Source organism: Leptodactylus fuscus, chromosome 3 (genome assembly GCF_031893055.1).
Source record: "Leptodactylus fuscus isolate aLepFus1 chromosome 3, aLepFus1.hap2, whole genome shotgun sequence".
Classification (NCBI taxonomy): domain Eukaryota; kingdom Metazoa; phylum Chordata; class Amphibia; order Anura; family Leptodactylidae; genus Leptodactylus; species Leptodactylus fuscus.
Genome location: NC_134267.1, coordinates 54696072 through 54713023, shown reverse-complemented (window position 1 = coordinate 54713023; position 16952 = coordinate 54696072). Strand labels below are relative to the sequence as shown.

At 41.3% G+C, this 16952-nt stretch overlaps 1 protein-coding gene across 2 annotated transcripts in view; it reads left to right on the top strand.

Annotated features, from left to right (window-relative positions):
- Nucleotides 1-16952, top strand: part of KIZ (kizuna centrosomal protein) — a 98633-nt gene that overhangs the window by 29159 nt on the left and 52522 nt on the right. For both annotated transcript variants that reach the window (XM_075267614.1, XM_075267615.1), the window contains exons 5-7: nucleotides 4536-4791; nucleotides 11315-11449; nucleotides 11904-12047. In XM_075267614.1, coding sequence (XP_075123715.1) covers nucleotides 4536-4791; nucleotides 11315-11449; nucleotides 11904-12047 — 535 coding nt within the window. The remainder of the gene's footprint in view (nucleotides 1-4535; nucleotides 4792-11314; nucleotides 11450-11903; nucleotides 12048-16952) is intronic.

The following is a 16952-nucleotide window of genomic DNA, read 5'->3' as shown; positions in this document are numbered from 1 at the left end:
AACACTCAAACTCCTTTCTAGTCTGTAAGCACAAGCAGAACACTCCTCCTCTTCCTAAGGCCAAGAATTCTAAGTTGGGACCATGAAAACCGGCAACTGGTGGAGACAGCCCTCTGCCTAATAAAGGCCCCAGCCTCCTTCCATAGGATAATGGCAATACATAACACCTGAGGTTACACTTATAACCCCAAGTATGTTCAGAAGACCAGAACACCATGTACACACTGATGGCTCAATGGTAGGGAACCCACCAGCAGATTACAGAAGCCTGGATCGAATCCCCGACAGAAACATACACCAACACACGCACGCAATCAGGTCATGACAGCAGGGCATCGGCATCGGGTCGTGGGTAGCCTGTGGGCGAAAATGAAGAGGAATACCTTTTTCTTTTTCTGCCGTGTGAAAGTACCCTTGAAGTTTTTTTTTTTTCTTATGGTAGAGTTGGAAGGGACCTCAAGGGCCATCGGGTCCAACCCCCTGCGAGTGCAGGTTTTCCTAAATCATCCCAGCTATATGTTTATCCAGATTCCGCTTTAAGATTTCCATTGATGGAGCGCCCACCACTTCCCGTGGCAGCCTATTCCACTCTCTCACTACCCTCACTGTCAGAAAGTTTTTCCTAATGTCTAATCTGTATCTCTTTCCCTTTAGTTTCATCCCATTGCTTCTTGTACTTCCTTGTGCTAATGAGAATAGGGTAGATCCCTCTGCACTGTGACTACCTTTCAGATATTTGTAGACTGCTATTAAATCTCCCCTCAGCCTTCTCTTCTGCAAACTAAACAATCCCAGTTCTTTTAGCCGCTCCTCATAGGACATGGTTTGCAGACCTTCCACCATTTTGGTTGCTCTTCTCTGGACTTGCTCCAATATATCGATGTCTTTCTTGAATTGAGGCGCCCAGAACTGTACACAGTATTCCAGGTGTGGTCGGACCAGGGAAGAGTACAGCGGAATAATGACCTCTCTTGATCTAGATTCAATGCTTGTCTTAATACATCCCAGAATTTTATTAGCCTTTTTTGCAGCAGCACCGCACTGTTGGCTCATGTTGAATTTGTGATCTACTATTATGCCCAAGTCCTTTTCCCCTATGCTATCACTTAGTTCTATTCCTCCCATACTATATATGTTTTTTACATTTCTGTTACCCAGATGTAGAACTTTGCATTTGTCCCTGTTAAATACCATTTTGTTGGCCTCAGCCCATTGTTCCAGTGTGTCTAAGTCCTTTTGAATATACTCTCTCTCCTCTCTAGTGTTGGCTATTCCTCCTATCTTCGTATCATCTGCAAATTTTATGAGTTCCCCAATAATTCCATCGTCCAGATCATTTATAAAGATATTAAAAAGTACTGGGCCCAGAACAGAGCCCTGCGGCACCCCGCTTTTGACATTCTTCCAGTTGGATGTGTAGCCATTTAGTATTACTCGTTGTGCCCGATCATTAAGCCAGTTGTGAATCCACCTAACTGATTTTTTGTCAAAGCCATACTTAATCATTTTTTCAATAAGAAGGTTATGTGATACTTTATCAAATGCCTTACTGAAGTCAAGATATACTATGTCCACGGCATTCCCTTGGTCCAACCATTCAGTGATTTTGTTGTAGAAGGAAATCAGGTTAGTCTGACAAGATTTATTGGTCCTAAAGCCGTGCTGGCTCTGGTTAATTAATGCCTTCCCATCCAAGTACCGAAGTAAATGTTCCTTGACAATTTGCTCAAAGATTTTTCCTGCTATCGAGGTCAGACTTACCGGCCTGTAATTTCCTGGATCGTCCCTTTTCCCCTTTTTGTAGATTGGGACAACATTTGCCCTTTTCCAATCTAAAGGGACCACTCCTGTTTCCCATGACTTACCGAAGATTATAGCAAGGGGTTCTGTTATTTCCTCTGCTATCTCTTTCAGGACTCTAGGGTGTAAATCATCTGGTCCTGGGGACTTGGTTTCCTGTAACTTGGCTAAGTGCTCTCTTACCAGACCTTTGCTTATAGTCAGCTTGGAGTCCTCCTTCCCCTCATCTCCATCACCATTAATGGCGATATTTCCATTAGTTTCTTGGGAGAAGACGGATACAAAATATGAATTTAGTAGCTCCACCTGCTGTTCCACCATGTTAACTGTTTCTCCTTTGTCATTCTTCAGGACTCCAATGGTCTCCTTCACTTTTCTTTTGCTTTTAACATATCCCCAAAATCCTTTTACCTTACTCTTTGCCTCTTTTGCAAGCTTCAATTCGTGTTCAGCCTTAGCTCCTTTGATGCTTGTCTTGCAGAGTCTGCAGACTGCTGTGTACTCTTCCTTAGGTATAGTTCCCATCTTCCACTTTTTGTATGTTTCCTTTTTCCTTTTTAGCAAGTTATGTAATTTTTTGGTCATCCATCCTGATATTTTTAGGTGCTTCCCATTTTTCTTCCTTCTAGGTATTGTTAGTTCCTGTGCTTTAATGATTTCCCAACGGAAGATTTCCCACCCTTCATGTGCATTTTTGTGCTTAAGAATTTTGCACCATGGAATTCTGCTAACCCTTGCCTTCAGGCTCTTGAAGTCTGCCCTGCTAAAGTCGAGCCTTGAAGTCTGTGCCTTCTCAGGTCTTCTTCTTCTTCTTGCAACCCCAAACTCAAGTATAGCATGATCGCTGAATCCCAGTGTCCCTGCTACCCGTAGTCCCTTAACCATGTGCTCTTTGTTGGTTAGGACTAGGTCCAAAATGGATGTTCCTCTCGTGTTTTCTTCTACTAGCTGGGCAATGAAGTTGTCTGCTAGAGAGGATAAAAATTTGATGGAGCCTTTACTCTTGGCTGTGTGGGTTTCCCAATGAATGTCAGGGTAATTGAAGTCTCCCATGATCACTATTTCATGTTTCTTTGAGAGCGTGGTCATTTGCTGTGAAAAAATCTCATTTTCTTTGGTTATAAAGTACCCAGGATACTGTAGATCATAAAGAGCTGAATTCTCTGCAAATTCCTAATACTAATACTAGTTTTACTAACTTTATCCCTCTGGAATAGGGAAGACCTGGCAAAATAACATTCCTTGTGACTTGCCTGCAGTCTGTAGCCTGTATTACATAGGCAAACTGTAGACCATCACAAATGGTGTGCTAGAGTTTGTTTACTGACTCTTAGGGTTACCATGGGTTAATCCAGGGGTTGGCAATTAATTTTCCCATGGGGCCGCATAAGAAATTGAAACTATGCTAGAGGGCCGTGCCAAGGCAAATTTAGCTCCACCCACTTCAACATTGACTCCACCCTTTCTCAATCATCTTTCCATGTGCCCCCACAAAGTATAATCCTCCTACAGTCACCCGTACACTATATGCCCCCCACACTATAATGTTCCCTTCCAACTGCCCCACAGTATTAAGTCCCTTTCCTGGTGCCCCAGTATAAACTGGTGGAAACTAGAGGGTACATGAAACTGGAGAAGCTGGAAGGGGACATTAAACAGTGGGGGTAGTTGGAGGGGGGCAATAAATTGACAGCTGGAGCGGGACATGAAACTGGGGGCAACTAGAGGGGGACATTAAAATCGGGAAGCAGACATTAAACCGTAGGGGTAGCTGGAGGGTGACATTAAACTGGGGGCAACTAGAGGCAGACAGTTCCCCCTACAGCTTCCTCCACGGTTTAATGTCCCCCCCAGTCTAAGTGCCCTCTTCATCTACCCCCAGTTTCATGTCCCACCCTCCATTTCTCCCTCAGTTTCATATCCCCCTTTATTTTCCCCATTTCATGTCCCCCCCTCCATCTCTCCCCCAGTTTCATGTCCCCCCCTCCATCTGCCATCTCTGCCCTAGTATAACATTCCCTTTCCATCTCTGCCCCTAGGTTACTGAGACACACACACACACACACACAGACACATGCACACATACAGACACACACATATAGACAAACAGACACACACACTCTCCAGCCTGCATCTCACCTTACATCTCTTAGTACCTTATGACACACTCACATGTCTCCATCTTCTGCCGACACTAAGACACGCCCCCTAGACACGCCTCCCTAGGCAAAGCTGTGCGGGCCGGACTGAATCAGTCACAGGGCCAGATATGGCCCGGGGGCCGGACTTTGCCCAGGTCTGGGTTAATCAGATTTGTGTGCAGCTCTTCTGTCTCATTATTACGCTGCCCAAACAGATTAATCAACATAGCCATTTTGACCAATGATCGTTTCTAAAAAGACCACTGTAATGGCCAACAGCAGACCTTCAAAAAAATGTGATCTGCCAAGTTGAGACATTTGTCTACTGTCGGCTGAAACTACACGTTTGGTCTAATTCAGCCAATCATTTGCTACTTTGGGTAAGTTCAATCTGTTTTTCTTTTGAAACTGTCTTCCTGATTGGTCTGTCATGTTGCTGATGGATCCTGCATAGGAACAATCCCATGGATGATTGTTCAGCTGATTGATCCTATGAATGATCCCATAGATGATTGATTGCGGCCAATCGTATGACTCCTAGTCACATGTAAGCATTGTCTAGCCATTGATGGTTTTCTATACCTTTTCACTCAGCCTTAAAAAAAGAAGACAGTGATGTTTTTGACAGCAGCAGTGACCTCACCGTATCCATCACTGAATCAGAAGACATGTCCGCTGTAGATCTGCTCGATGACATTGATGGGAATAAAGATCAGGTGAAAACACGAACCAAGTGTGAACCTACGCAGAAAACACCTACATCTAACAGGAAGGCCTTAAGTAACATATTAACAAGCTCTCCAGAACATCAGTCATATGAGGATTCTTCATCAGGCTCCACAATTAGTCAGTAAGTCCAAAAAAATTGTTATTTAAAGCAACACTTCAGCATGTTTTTATTGAAGTACACTCAGAATCTTCTAAGTCTGTCACCCATATCTAGTACCTGTACCCATGTCTAGTGCTAGCTAGCCCTTTCAGGACCTTAAACTCTGAGGATGATCTCACGAAGTTCCTTAAAGGCCTGCATCAGCCTGTAACACCGGGGAAGGTAGAGGGGCACAATTACCTGACTGGGAGAGAGGTGGCCAGCTGAAATTGGTGGGTTTGGCCAATATGCTTCTTATGTATAAGGCCAGTCTTAGTCACCTTATCTAGCCAACCAATTTCCAGCGCTATACATAAGAAGCTTCTGGTTTGGCTGGTATTTGCTAGTTTGCATAAGGTATTGTAACAAGTACCAAGGATGTTTAGATGCTGTTTCTATTTCTTTGAAAACATTGATCATTTAGGACATTCAGATTAATTGCCAGAGATCCCATATCCCTGAAAATGAAGGCCCAGGAGTGAATCATTAACTATACAAATAGCTCTATGTCACAAATCGGGAATAGGGAAAACATCTTTGCACCGTGTTAGCCAGTGGATATGAAATAAAAAAAAATTGAGAGTCTGCAGTAGTTGATACCTTTTTTTAATGGCTAATGATGACAGATTGCAAGCTTTCGGGACTTCTCAGGTCCCTTCGTCAGGCATAGTTTAAACACAATTTCTGAAGGATGCATATTTATGCAAAAAGAGACACATAGGAATAGAGTGTTTGGTGGGGGAGTAGATGGTAATTGGTACACACATGTAAACAGATCATAGTTGTACTGATAAGGGCCTTGTGAACTGATGATCTGTTTACTTGTTTGTACTAATTACCATCTACTCCCCCACCAAATATTCTATTCCTATGTGTCCCATTTTGCATAAATATGCATCCTTCAGAAATTGTGTTTAAACTATGCCTGACAAAGGGACCTGAGACGTCCCGAAAGCTTTCAATCTGTCATCATTTTAGTTAGCCATTAAGAAAGGTATCAACTACTGAAGACTCTCAATTTTTTATATTTCAGATTGGCAATAGTCATTAGAACAGAGCTTTTAATATCCATCATTAAAACATAGAAAAGGCTGACATTTTACAAGTGATATTAAGGTAAAGGTTCGGTTCTGTTCACACCAGATCTGGGCGTTTTGCCAGACGTATATGTTGTGACTATTCCCTGAAGTATGCCTAGGGTAAAGGCTGTATGTATGCCACTCTTTAGGCACACAATGTCATACATCGCCATAGACATCCATGTAAAAAGGAAAAAAAAAGTGCATACCATGTGGTATAATGTATTTGTGATTTGTCTTTTCATACATTAAAGGAAAAGGTATACCATTGTATACAAGTCCAACAGAAGGCAAAAATATACCCTTCAATGTCAATACCTGGAATTAAAAATGGTGTACTATGTGTGGTTTATTAGTTTCATATTCTTGCAGGTTGCATTTTCCATTGATGTCTGTATGGAGGGTTAGACTTGAATTAGTGCAGTCCTTTATTCCTCGCTGCTGATGTGAGCTGTCAGAGCAAAGAGAGAATGAAAGAAAAGAGAAAAAAATAACATCTTATCCAAACATGAAGTGACAAACGGTTTGTGAGTCTGTGGAGGGAACCTGTTAGCTAATAGTGCTGTGATCACAGCAGCCTCTGCGCTGGTTCAGACACACAGTCTCTCTGCTGTGAGAGGGTTGTGAGTATCAGCCAAAAGCTATCAGCACAACCGAAGGGTTAACCTTCAGACTTCTATAAACTGTGATGGAGCTGCAGCTAGACTATTTCTATAATATGACAATTTCTGTGTTTCCTTCCAGACTTCCTGCACTGTTATTTTATTTTTTTATTTTTTTTTACTAAAGGTATGATTGTATTAAAGGGCACTTGTCTACAAAACCAGCATATCCACCCAGCCCTGCAGATAGGTTAGCGTCACTTGAATCAAATGGGCTTATTCCCTTATGATGATAATATCCTATATATAATAATATATACTGTATATACTCGAGTATAAGCCAAATTTTTAAGCACAGTTTTTGTGCTGAAAAAGCCCCCTTCGGTTTATACTTGAGTCAAGCAAAAAAAAAAAAAAAAAAAAAAAAAGAATCTCCCATAAAATAGTGGGGAAAAAAAGAAGAAGCTTTAAAAATATAATAAAAAAATTAAATAAATAAAAGTTCTAAATCCCTCCTTTCCCTAGAATACATATAAAAGAAGGTATCCTGTGTGTCAAAGTGCCCGGTCTACTGAATATAGGATCTGCAGTGCTCCTCTTCCGTCAGGAAAGGGTTAATAGGAGCACCGCAGATACCCTATATTCAGCCAGGCTGAATTCCACATGGGAGAAAAAAAAAACATTCCTCAAGCTCGAGGAAGGGGCAGACAGACAACCAAAACACCCCCTCCCCTTCCCCAGCACCTACTGCACCCAAAAACTATTTTAATTTTTTAAATTTTCCAGTAGCTGCTACATTTCCCCCCTAGGCTTTTATTTGAGTCAATAAGTTTTCCCAGTTTTTAGTGGTAAAATTCGGGGGGTCGGCTTATACTCGGGTCGGCTTATACTCGAGTATATACGGTATGTTATAATATTATAATATTGGTAATATATTATTATTATTATCGTCATCGTAGTTCCACAAAGGAGAATGACCTACATTTGATGAATTTCGGACTGTGTAGTGAAAGTCGGATTATATAGGGATGTGAGACAGTGTCAAGTGAATGGTAACACCAAGTAGTAATTTTTTTTATACATTTCCAAGAAGAATAACAAAGTAATGAAACAGCATAAGGTTCTAAGAACAGATGCCCCAGACATACTATTTTATTGGAAATCTAAGTATTTACTAGACTAGACATTTGTGGAAGTCCTCTTATGACCTGAAGGAGCACTCTGAGCAGAACTTACTTACAGTAGTGTGTCTTTTGCTTAGTACTGCTCCTCACGGGCGGAGCTTGACATAGACATGAATTATTTCTATGATGCCATTCCTTTTGTCATGCCCTGCCTCATCGGATCCTCTATCCATTTTGCTGGGAGTGTTTCTTTAACTGGCCTACAACTTTGCCATATTGAGCACTCACGTGTACTATATGTCAGTGGGTTCAGCTAGACTTTCACCTTTAAGTGTAAAGGTTATGCACTATACAGGAGATGTAATAAAATAGGTTACAATACTAATTCAGAGCTTGTGCTGCCAGAAGCCATGGCTTTCAGTCGTGCACTGCAGTAGCCGGGATGAAGAGGAGCAGGCACAGATTTATTGTCCGCTATACAACGTACCAAATATAATTCACGCTGTCAGCTCTATCAGACCGTTTCCAGGAAGCAACCTGTAAAAGAGAGGAACCTCTGGTTTGGTGACCTCTGATCCCCAGCCTGCTGCAGATTGTCATAAATTCTGTTCTTCTTTCTGTTGGTGTCCCTTCCTTCTCCTCCTCCTTATTATCTCCTTCCCTTCAAGTGGCACCCAGAAAGACCACCCAGACGTAATCACAATGGAGAAAAATGAGCTATCTTCCAAAATAAAGGTTTGGTGAGACTAGTTGAGAAAGCAAAGAAAAGCCCTGCTTATCTGAATCGAGGTTATATTCTTGCTAAAACAAACACTCTAGTGATGGATGCCCAGCTGCTTGCAAACTCTGCCCCGGTTTTATTGTCATATTCTGTCCTGAAAGATATAGCAATCTATTCTGCTGGGCTAATGGTATCTATTGTTTGAGTGTAGTTGTAAAGCAAAGTCAAATGATGCTCTCAATAATTCCCATCCAAAAATGGCTTGAAAGCGGGCCAGGATTCTGTGTGGCTCAACAGATATCTGATTTTTGTAGTGCCTATTTACGTTAAACCCTACACAAAGCAGGCGGTCTGGAAGTGAAGCCTGAATGGCTATTTACAACGCTGTAAAAAGGATTAGCAGATTTCTATTGTTACAATGTTTCAATCTTAATTTGCATTATTAAACGACTGAAGCCTTCACCAAATCCTCATTTGTCCACCACAACAAGTAGATGTGTGTGCCTGCAGGTGGTCTGTAGATCTGATCTCAAACCAAGAGATAGCTGGCGGGCTGCTCCTCTATACTGATCAATTGTTTCTGCCTCTCAAGGCCCTGGCGGATGCGATGGCAATTACCCCGACACCTCCACAAGTTATTAATTATCAGCTGGCCTCTTTATGCCTGAAGGATTTATGCTTTATGATCCTTTATCATATTTTTAGTAAACTTGGTTCACAACAGGCAAAACACATTAGGATGTTCAAGTCCACTTGAGAACAAGAGGACTGCACTAGTGGTTCTCATAGCTATTGTTACCCGATATTTCTACTTGAAGAACTACTAAATTCACAATATATTAGCCTTACAAAATCAGATTCTACAGCCTGGATAGTAGCCAGATTTTGTGCTATAACCAAATAAGATTCTTGAAGATGTTGGAAAATCTTTGGGGCAGTGTTGGTGGTAGGCCAAACCACAGACCCTGACTTCTCTATTTTTTCACAGCTCGTGTTAAGGCTCTTTCATAAATGGCTACCATGGACAGTCAGAGGCAGTAAAACTCCTCTAATTCAGGGTAAAAGTTAGTGTCTGAAATCCTATAAAAGTAAATATGTAGCAAACTTAATATTTATCTAATATATATAGTAATTAAAGGGGCTCTATCATTGGATTTTCGCTATTTTAGATAAACATATGCCTGAATAGCCTTTAAAAAGGCTATTCATGTCCTGATAATCGTTTGTTAAAAGACCCCCATTTTAATCAATTACGTTTTAAACGTATATGTAAATGCACCGTGGGCGTCCCCATACACCCCTCTGTTCACGCCCTCCTCTCTTGGTTCTTGTATGTAAGTCCCTCCTCCTGCTTTCGATTCACAGCCTCTAACTATCTCTTCCCTGCTAGTGGCACAGGACCTGTGATGACGTCACTACTGCTCTGTGGTTGGCTTGCCCCTGTGATGACGTCACTACAAGGTCCCTCGTCGTCTTCTAAGCAGTGATTATGCAGAGCAGGGGCTGCAGCGCCCTGTGTCTATCATAGATCTCCATTTGTACAGTAGATCTATGCTATGATAGAAAAAGGGAGCTGCAGCCCTTCTCTGCATAATCACTGCTTAGAAGACGACGAAGTATCTTGTAGTGACATCATCACAGGGGCAAGCCAATCACAGAACAGTAGTGACATCATCACAGGTCCTGTGCCACTAGCAGGGAAGAGACAGAGGCTGTGTCCATTTACATATACGTTTAAAAGGTAATTCATTAAAACGGGGGGGTCTTCTAACAAACTCTTAGCAGGACTTGAATAACCTTTTTAAAGGCTACTTAGGCATATGTTTATCTAAAATAGCGAAAATCCAATGATAGAGCCCCTTTAATGATATTTTGGAGTCGGAGTCAGTAACTATCTTCTGAATCCACCCAAAACTGGCCATGGGCGTCTGTACCATCAGTTGTTGGACTAATGAACTTTTTTTAACCAGATAATTTTTATTGACACCAAATCTCATTTTCCATTTTTGCACAAGAAGAACAGGGAAAAAAATATTTAAACCACGCTTTAGACCGCAACGAGACAATAAGACATTAATATAATACAATTATAAAATAACAAAATGAAAACATGGGTGAAGACAACCTGCTTCAGTCCGCATTATGCTAGGTTCATACTAGCGTTCAGGTTTCCATCCTTTGGGGCTGCATAGGGACCAGAAAGATGGAGACCCTGTCCACTGAAAAAGTAGTTACACGTTTAAACCCATGGACCCTATAGACTATAGTGGGGTTTGTTGGGTTTCCGCCAGTTTCAATAAATCTGGTTTCTACCAGTCTGCTGATTTTAAGCAGATTCTGCTGCAGAGTCTCCTACAGAGACTACTATTCAGGTGTGAATCCAGCCTTATACCGCCAAGGTATCCAGTGTCCAGAGAAAGCTTTATACAGTGCAAAAGGAGAAGACATAAATATACAGTGTTCATAAGAAAAAGCAAGAGGGGAGGAAGGGATGAAGCCAAAAACAAATATAGAATGACCAGTGGTATAAATTATAAATTCCACATAGGGGATAAAATGGGGGACAAAAGTATTTACAGACAATGTAACCTCTTATATACAGAGCAATGATAACATAAGCCCAGCATCTGATACTGTGTACATTGTGCTTACATAGTTTACTGACCACTGTAGATCTCTAGCTGGCATGCTAGGAGCCCAAACTATCTCAAATGCAACTGCAATGTTGTGCTTGGTGTATACCGCTTTTTCTAATCTTATAATAATTGAGTTTAGTCTGTTATGCAGTTCCTTAATCGCGGGACATACTGGTTGTAAAGAATTCGCCACAATCAACTTGAGTGAGTGACATAAAATGCAGGATATTACTATGAATTCAGGTGTATGGTCAACAGTGTCATCTAACAGACCCAAAATACACACTTTACGCTGGACTAATGGACTTTTCATAACATTTATACATTTTTTTCTTCCTTACAGAGAGAACCTTTCTAGCAAAGCATTTATTCATTTGCTTCAGTGCATAGAAGGTATGCTGCAACAGGTGGAGCCTATTGGTGTCCAACTCTACCAGGATACTGGTCTTGATCACAAGAGAAGGAATTACCTCATAAGGTAAACATACTGCTGCACATTATACATTGTGTAGGGAACTTCACATGCTTTTTACCTTGACAGCTCTTTGCACTCCTTCTTTCTCTCTGTCTGTAGATGTATTATGTTACACGTGCTGGGCAGCGGATAATGCAGTCAGTGGTCAACATACTACCAAGCAGAGAATAATTACAACACTACCACACACCTTGTAATCAAAGGTGTCATTTGAATCTCCTAGACCCCAGTGCAAAATCTGTTATGGGATCCCTGCTTTCCTTATGTCATTCAGAATAGCGTGGGGGCATTAGCATGGGGCATTATCCTTAAGCAGCTTTTCTGCTTTTAGTGTAATTACAATGAAAACTTTATATAATTTTTTTTTCTTCAGACAGTTTGCAGTGTTTGTCTATTTTATTGACATGCATTGTAGTGTTGTGTATCTCTGATATTGTAACCTATCTTGATTTTGTAGTCTATGTAATCAGATGAAGCCTCTACCACCAGAAGACCTTGAGGCCTGTACTGCACTTGTTATCCACCAGCTTCAATTACACAACGGAAGAATCTTACAGAAGGAAGTCTATCACAACCACAATGCTGACCAAGATGAAAAGAGGTAAAGTGATTATCAGGGAAAGTTAAAACATGTATTTCCTTCTACTTCTAGAGTTTGTTGGCTGGTCAAAGAAAGACATGCTGTGGAATCTGTGAAAAAGCCACATTTTCTGTAGTCATTACCATAATAAAATTGTCTGAATGCAGTTGAATATGCAGACATATTTTCATCAACTAGCAACAGAACATAAAAAAAAAAAAAAAATCTTTGACAGTATAATGTACATTTAGTTACAAAAGTGATATTATCTGGAAAAGGTCCAATGATCCGCAGAAAAAACTGTAACATTTCAGAGATGAATAAAGGTCAGAAGAAAGAGCTATTTTCTATAGATGCCCATTCGTCTTCAAAAGCTGCAACAGCGAACGTGAATAGCTAAAGATATCAAAAAATGCAACTTGACGCTAAATGTGTTAAATAGAATGGCAAGAAGCTTTAAAAAATACCTGAGGTTTCATGAAAAAATGAAATATGTGCAGGATCCTGTTGGACAGTCTGTTCTATGCTGATATAAGCCTTCATACTGCTAATAATAATATTGTGGCTGCAACACATTTTTCATTTGTCTCTGAGGCTGTGGGAATGTACAATAAGCAGCATGTTTACATGTAATTCTGCTAGGAGAAACTGTAGGGAACAAATACCTGAGAAAAGTCCTTGTGACCATAATGTAGCATAAAATACAGGGTAAATACATGCAGGCAATTAGATGCAAGTACATAGAATACTTTCTTACAGTATAAGCTGTGAGATTTGCAGAATGTTCAGTCCTTTGCACAGAGCAGTCTGCAGATTTGTGTATTTTTGTTTAGGCTGCGAGGAGACACAACCCTTCCCCTCTTCATTCACTGTATGAAGATGGAACAGAACCTCCCCCTCCAGTCACTGTGAAGAAGTCTTGCTTATCTAATGTACCTATGGACGAATCTCGGCTAGCACCAGGGACAGAGCTGCAAATTAGCTAGAAGGGAGACACCTAGTGAAAGAAAATTTTAGAGAGGGTTTTTGTTTTTAGATAGAAAGCAGCAACATTTTTAATTAAAGGGGATTACATTTTGGTCCAGAATCACATTCTCTATGAAATGAGACTTAGTTGTCTAAAAAGTTAGTGGCCATTTAACCTAACCTTTTTAATAGCTTGTCAATGGTATTTGTTGTAATAAATGAGAAATTAAAACACAGTCAGGACTAGGTGTATATTCCTTTCCCAGAATTCCTAGTAGAGAGGGGCCACACAGTGGCTCAGTGGTTAGCACTGCAGCCTTGCAGCGCTGGAGTCCCAGTGTTCAAATCCCGCCAAAGGGCATAAAGCCATCTGCAAGGCGTTTGTATGTTCTCACCGTGTTTGCATGTATTATCCATCCTATATTCCAAAGACATACTGATAGAGAAAAATGTACATTGTGAGCTCTATGTGGGGCTCATAATCTACATACAAAAAAAAAAAAAGAATTCCTAGTAGAGCATGTATGGTCTGTGATACTCTATATACCCCAAGGTGGTCTGCAAAGGTGACCTTTCCCTTTGATGGCATAGTACCCCCTTCTGACCCATGTCTATGATCTCTGCAGATGTGGCTCACTTTGTTTCACAAGAGATTTACAGTTATACTGTAACAGGCGTTCATTGGTGACCGCACGTGGATGGGGTTTTGGCCGCCTGCATTTACTGCCCCATGATAAGGTCACCTTCACAAATTCACAATTGTCTCTAACCCTAAAAAAGAATACGTTGTTAGTGATATGACGATTGCTATGTATTTTTCTATTTTACCAGATTACTTTTACATGCCGTGCTTGGAGGTGACCAGATTTTATAATACATGACTACTTGCATTAAAACAATCACGTCTATACTCGCGATCATTTACTTTTGTAGATGCGATTAGGCCTTTATTATAACAATGTCATCTCATTACTTTTACAGCCATTTCTTAAGCCGTGAGGATTTGGCCCAAAACCAAATACAAACATTCCTGCACATGTCAATTATTATTTAACGGCATATATAAAATACAGTCATTTAGATGACGGACTGTTGGATTCCATGGGATTACTATAAAAACTATGGAGTAGTAACCATGGAAACACCTCCTATAAGTCTGCAGGGAGATAAGGATCAATGTATGAATATTAACAGATATATATGTGAATGACAAGTACGGTATATCCTATTGGGGTGCAGCAATGGTGGAAATTATGTAGATTTATATATATATATATATATATATATATATATATATATATATGTGTGTGTATATATATATATATATATATATATATACATACATACACTCACCGGCCACTTTATTAGGTACACCTGTCCAACTGCTCGTTAACACTTAATTTCTAATCAGCCAATCACATGGCGGCAACTCAGTGCATTTAGGCATGTAGACATGGTCAAGACAATCTCCTGCAGTTCAAACCGAGCATCAGTATGGGGAAGAAAGGTGATTTGAGTGCCTTTGAACGTGGCATGGTTGTTGGTGCCAGAAGGGCTGGTCTGAGTATTTCACAAACTGCTGATCTACTGGGATTTTCACGCACAACCATCTCTAGGGTTTACAGAGAATGGTCCGAAAAAGAAAAAACATCCAGTGAGCGGCAGTTCTGTGGGCGGAAATGCGTTGTTGATGCCAGAGGTCAGAGAATGGCCAGACTGGTTCGAGCTGATAGAAAGGCAACAGTGACTCAAATAGCCACCCGTTACAACCAAGGTAGCCAGAAGAGCATCTCTGAATGCACAGTACGTCGAACTTTGAGGCAGATGGGCTACAGCAGCAGAAGACCACACCGGGTGCCACTCCTTTCAGCTAAGAACAGGAAACTGAGGCTACAATTTACACAAGCTCATCGAAATTGGACAATTGAAGATTGGAAAAACGTTGCCTGGTCTGATGAGTCTCGATTTCTGCTGCGACATTCGGATGGTAGGGTCAGAATTTGGCGTCAACAACATGAAAGCATGGATCCATCCTGCCTTGTATCAACGGTTCAGGCTGGTGGTGGTGGTGTCATGGTGTGGGGAATATTTTCTTGGCACTCTTTGGGCCCCTTGGTACCAATTGAGCATCGTTGCAACGCCAAAGCCTACCTGAGTATTGTTGCTGACCATGTCCATCCCTTTATGACCACAATGTACCCAACATCTGATGGCTACTTTCAGCAGGATAATGCGCCATGTCATAAAGCTGGAATCATCTCAGACTGGTTTCTTGAACATGACAATGAGTTCACTGTACTCCAATGGCCTCCACAGTCACCAGATCTCAATCCAATAGAGCATCTTTGGGATGTGGTGGAACGGGAGATTCGCATCATGGATGTGCAGCCGACAAATCTGCGGCAACTGTGTGATGCCATCATGTCAGTATGGACCAAAATCTCTGAGGAATGCTTCCAGCACCTTGTTGAATCTATGCCACGAAGAATTGAGGCAGTTCTGAAGGCAAAAGGGGGTCCAACCCGTTACTAGCATGGTGTACTTAATAAAGTGGCCGGTGAGTGTATATGGTTAAATTCATAAAACTGTCACGACATGGAAACAGAATATATATATATGGGTGTATTAGTGGGGTTGGCCGTTTTCTGAAAATCTTTCTAAATGTGCTGTAAATCGCAGCACAGGCTATATACCAATATAGTGTCTCCAGCAGCTGTCCTCTTTGCTATATGATGCCCCCTGTTATGTGTACAGCCTCCTGCTTTGACTTTACTGCTCTCCAATTCTGTCATGGCTGCTGATAAAGGGTCATGTGACCAGCCCATCCATCAGCGGTGTCCATTGATTTACATTGTACACAGCACTGCGCATGAGCTTTATTCATCTGCTGCGCACTGTGGAAATCTATGGAGGCCGCTGTGGGACGGGTTGTTTTTTTCTACTAGAATATGGTGATGCTTGGGCCTCACCATAGTTGGTATAGCAGAGATTGGTGCAAAAATAGAAATGCCTGTGTTGCACATGATAATTTCTGTCAAAACTGCCTTTGCAATACAGCCTCCGGGGGGCGCCCCACTGGTAAGTCCTACCTTATAGTTTGAGAAGCACTGAATTTCCGCTCCTTCCAAGGCCCAGCACTATTCCTGCAGCTTCTTAAAGGCAACTAAATACATCACATTACATTAATTTTCCCCTTCCTACCCTGTATTTACCATAGAGATCAATGTAAGCAGGGACAGAGGTGACCAACCATACCTCCAAGCCTACTGATGGCCCATTGGGTAATCCTTTAGACCAGGGGTCCTCAAACTTTTTAAACAGTGGGCCGGAGGCAGAGCAGGTCGCACAGACATCGGGAGCGGTGCCCTCCAATAGGTAAAGTGAAGTGCGCTCCATGGCCTAGCCCGAGCTCCCCAGGAGCTTCATTATAAATGCATGCCTGCCGGCGTTGTCGGCGGGGCCAGACAGAAGTGCTTGGTGGGCCGCATGTGGCCCTCGGGCCGCAGTTTGAGGACCCCTGCTTTAGACAATGCGATACACTATTTAGATGTTTTCTGCCAAAAAATTTCAATTCTTAACTGCATGGAGTGACAAAGTAAAAACCACATCAAAATGAAGGTAAATTACATAACTAGAGTTCATATTTACTCACTTTATATGTTAGGGTCCGCTCACATGTTTGTTTGTTGTTTTTTTTTTAACATCCGTTTGGCAGATCTTGTTTAACAGATATTAAAAGTTTTTTCTATGGTGGCGGACATATTTAGATACATACTACTTCTTGCATTGTCTAAGACAGTACAGCAGGGGTTGTGTAGCTTATGACATCTTTAAAAGAATATTAAACAATTGACAGAATTAATCAATTAATTAATTAAAATTAAATAGAATTAAATAGATTATTACAATCTCAGGAAGTGATGTATTATAGCTTCCTCCGCAACAGACCATGGGGTGACA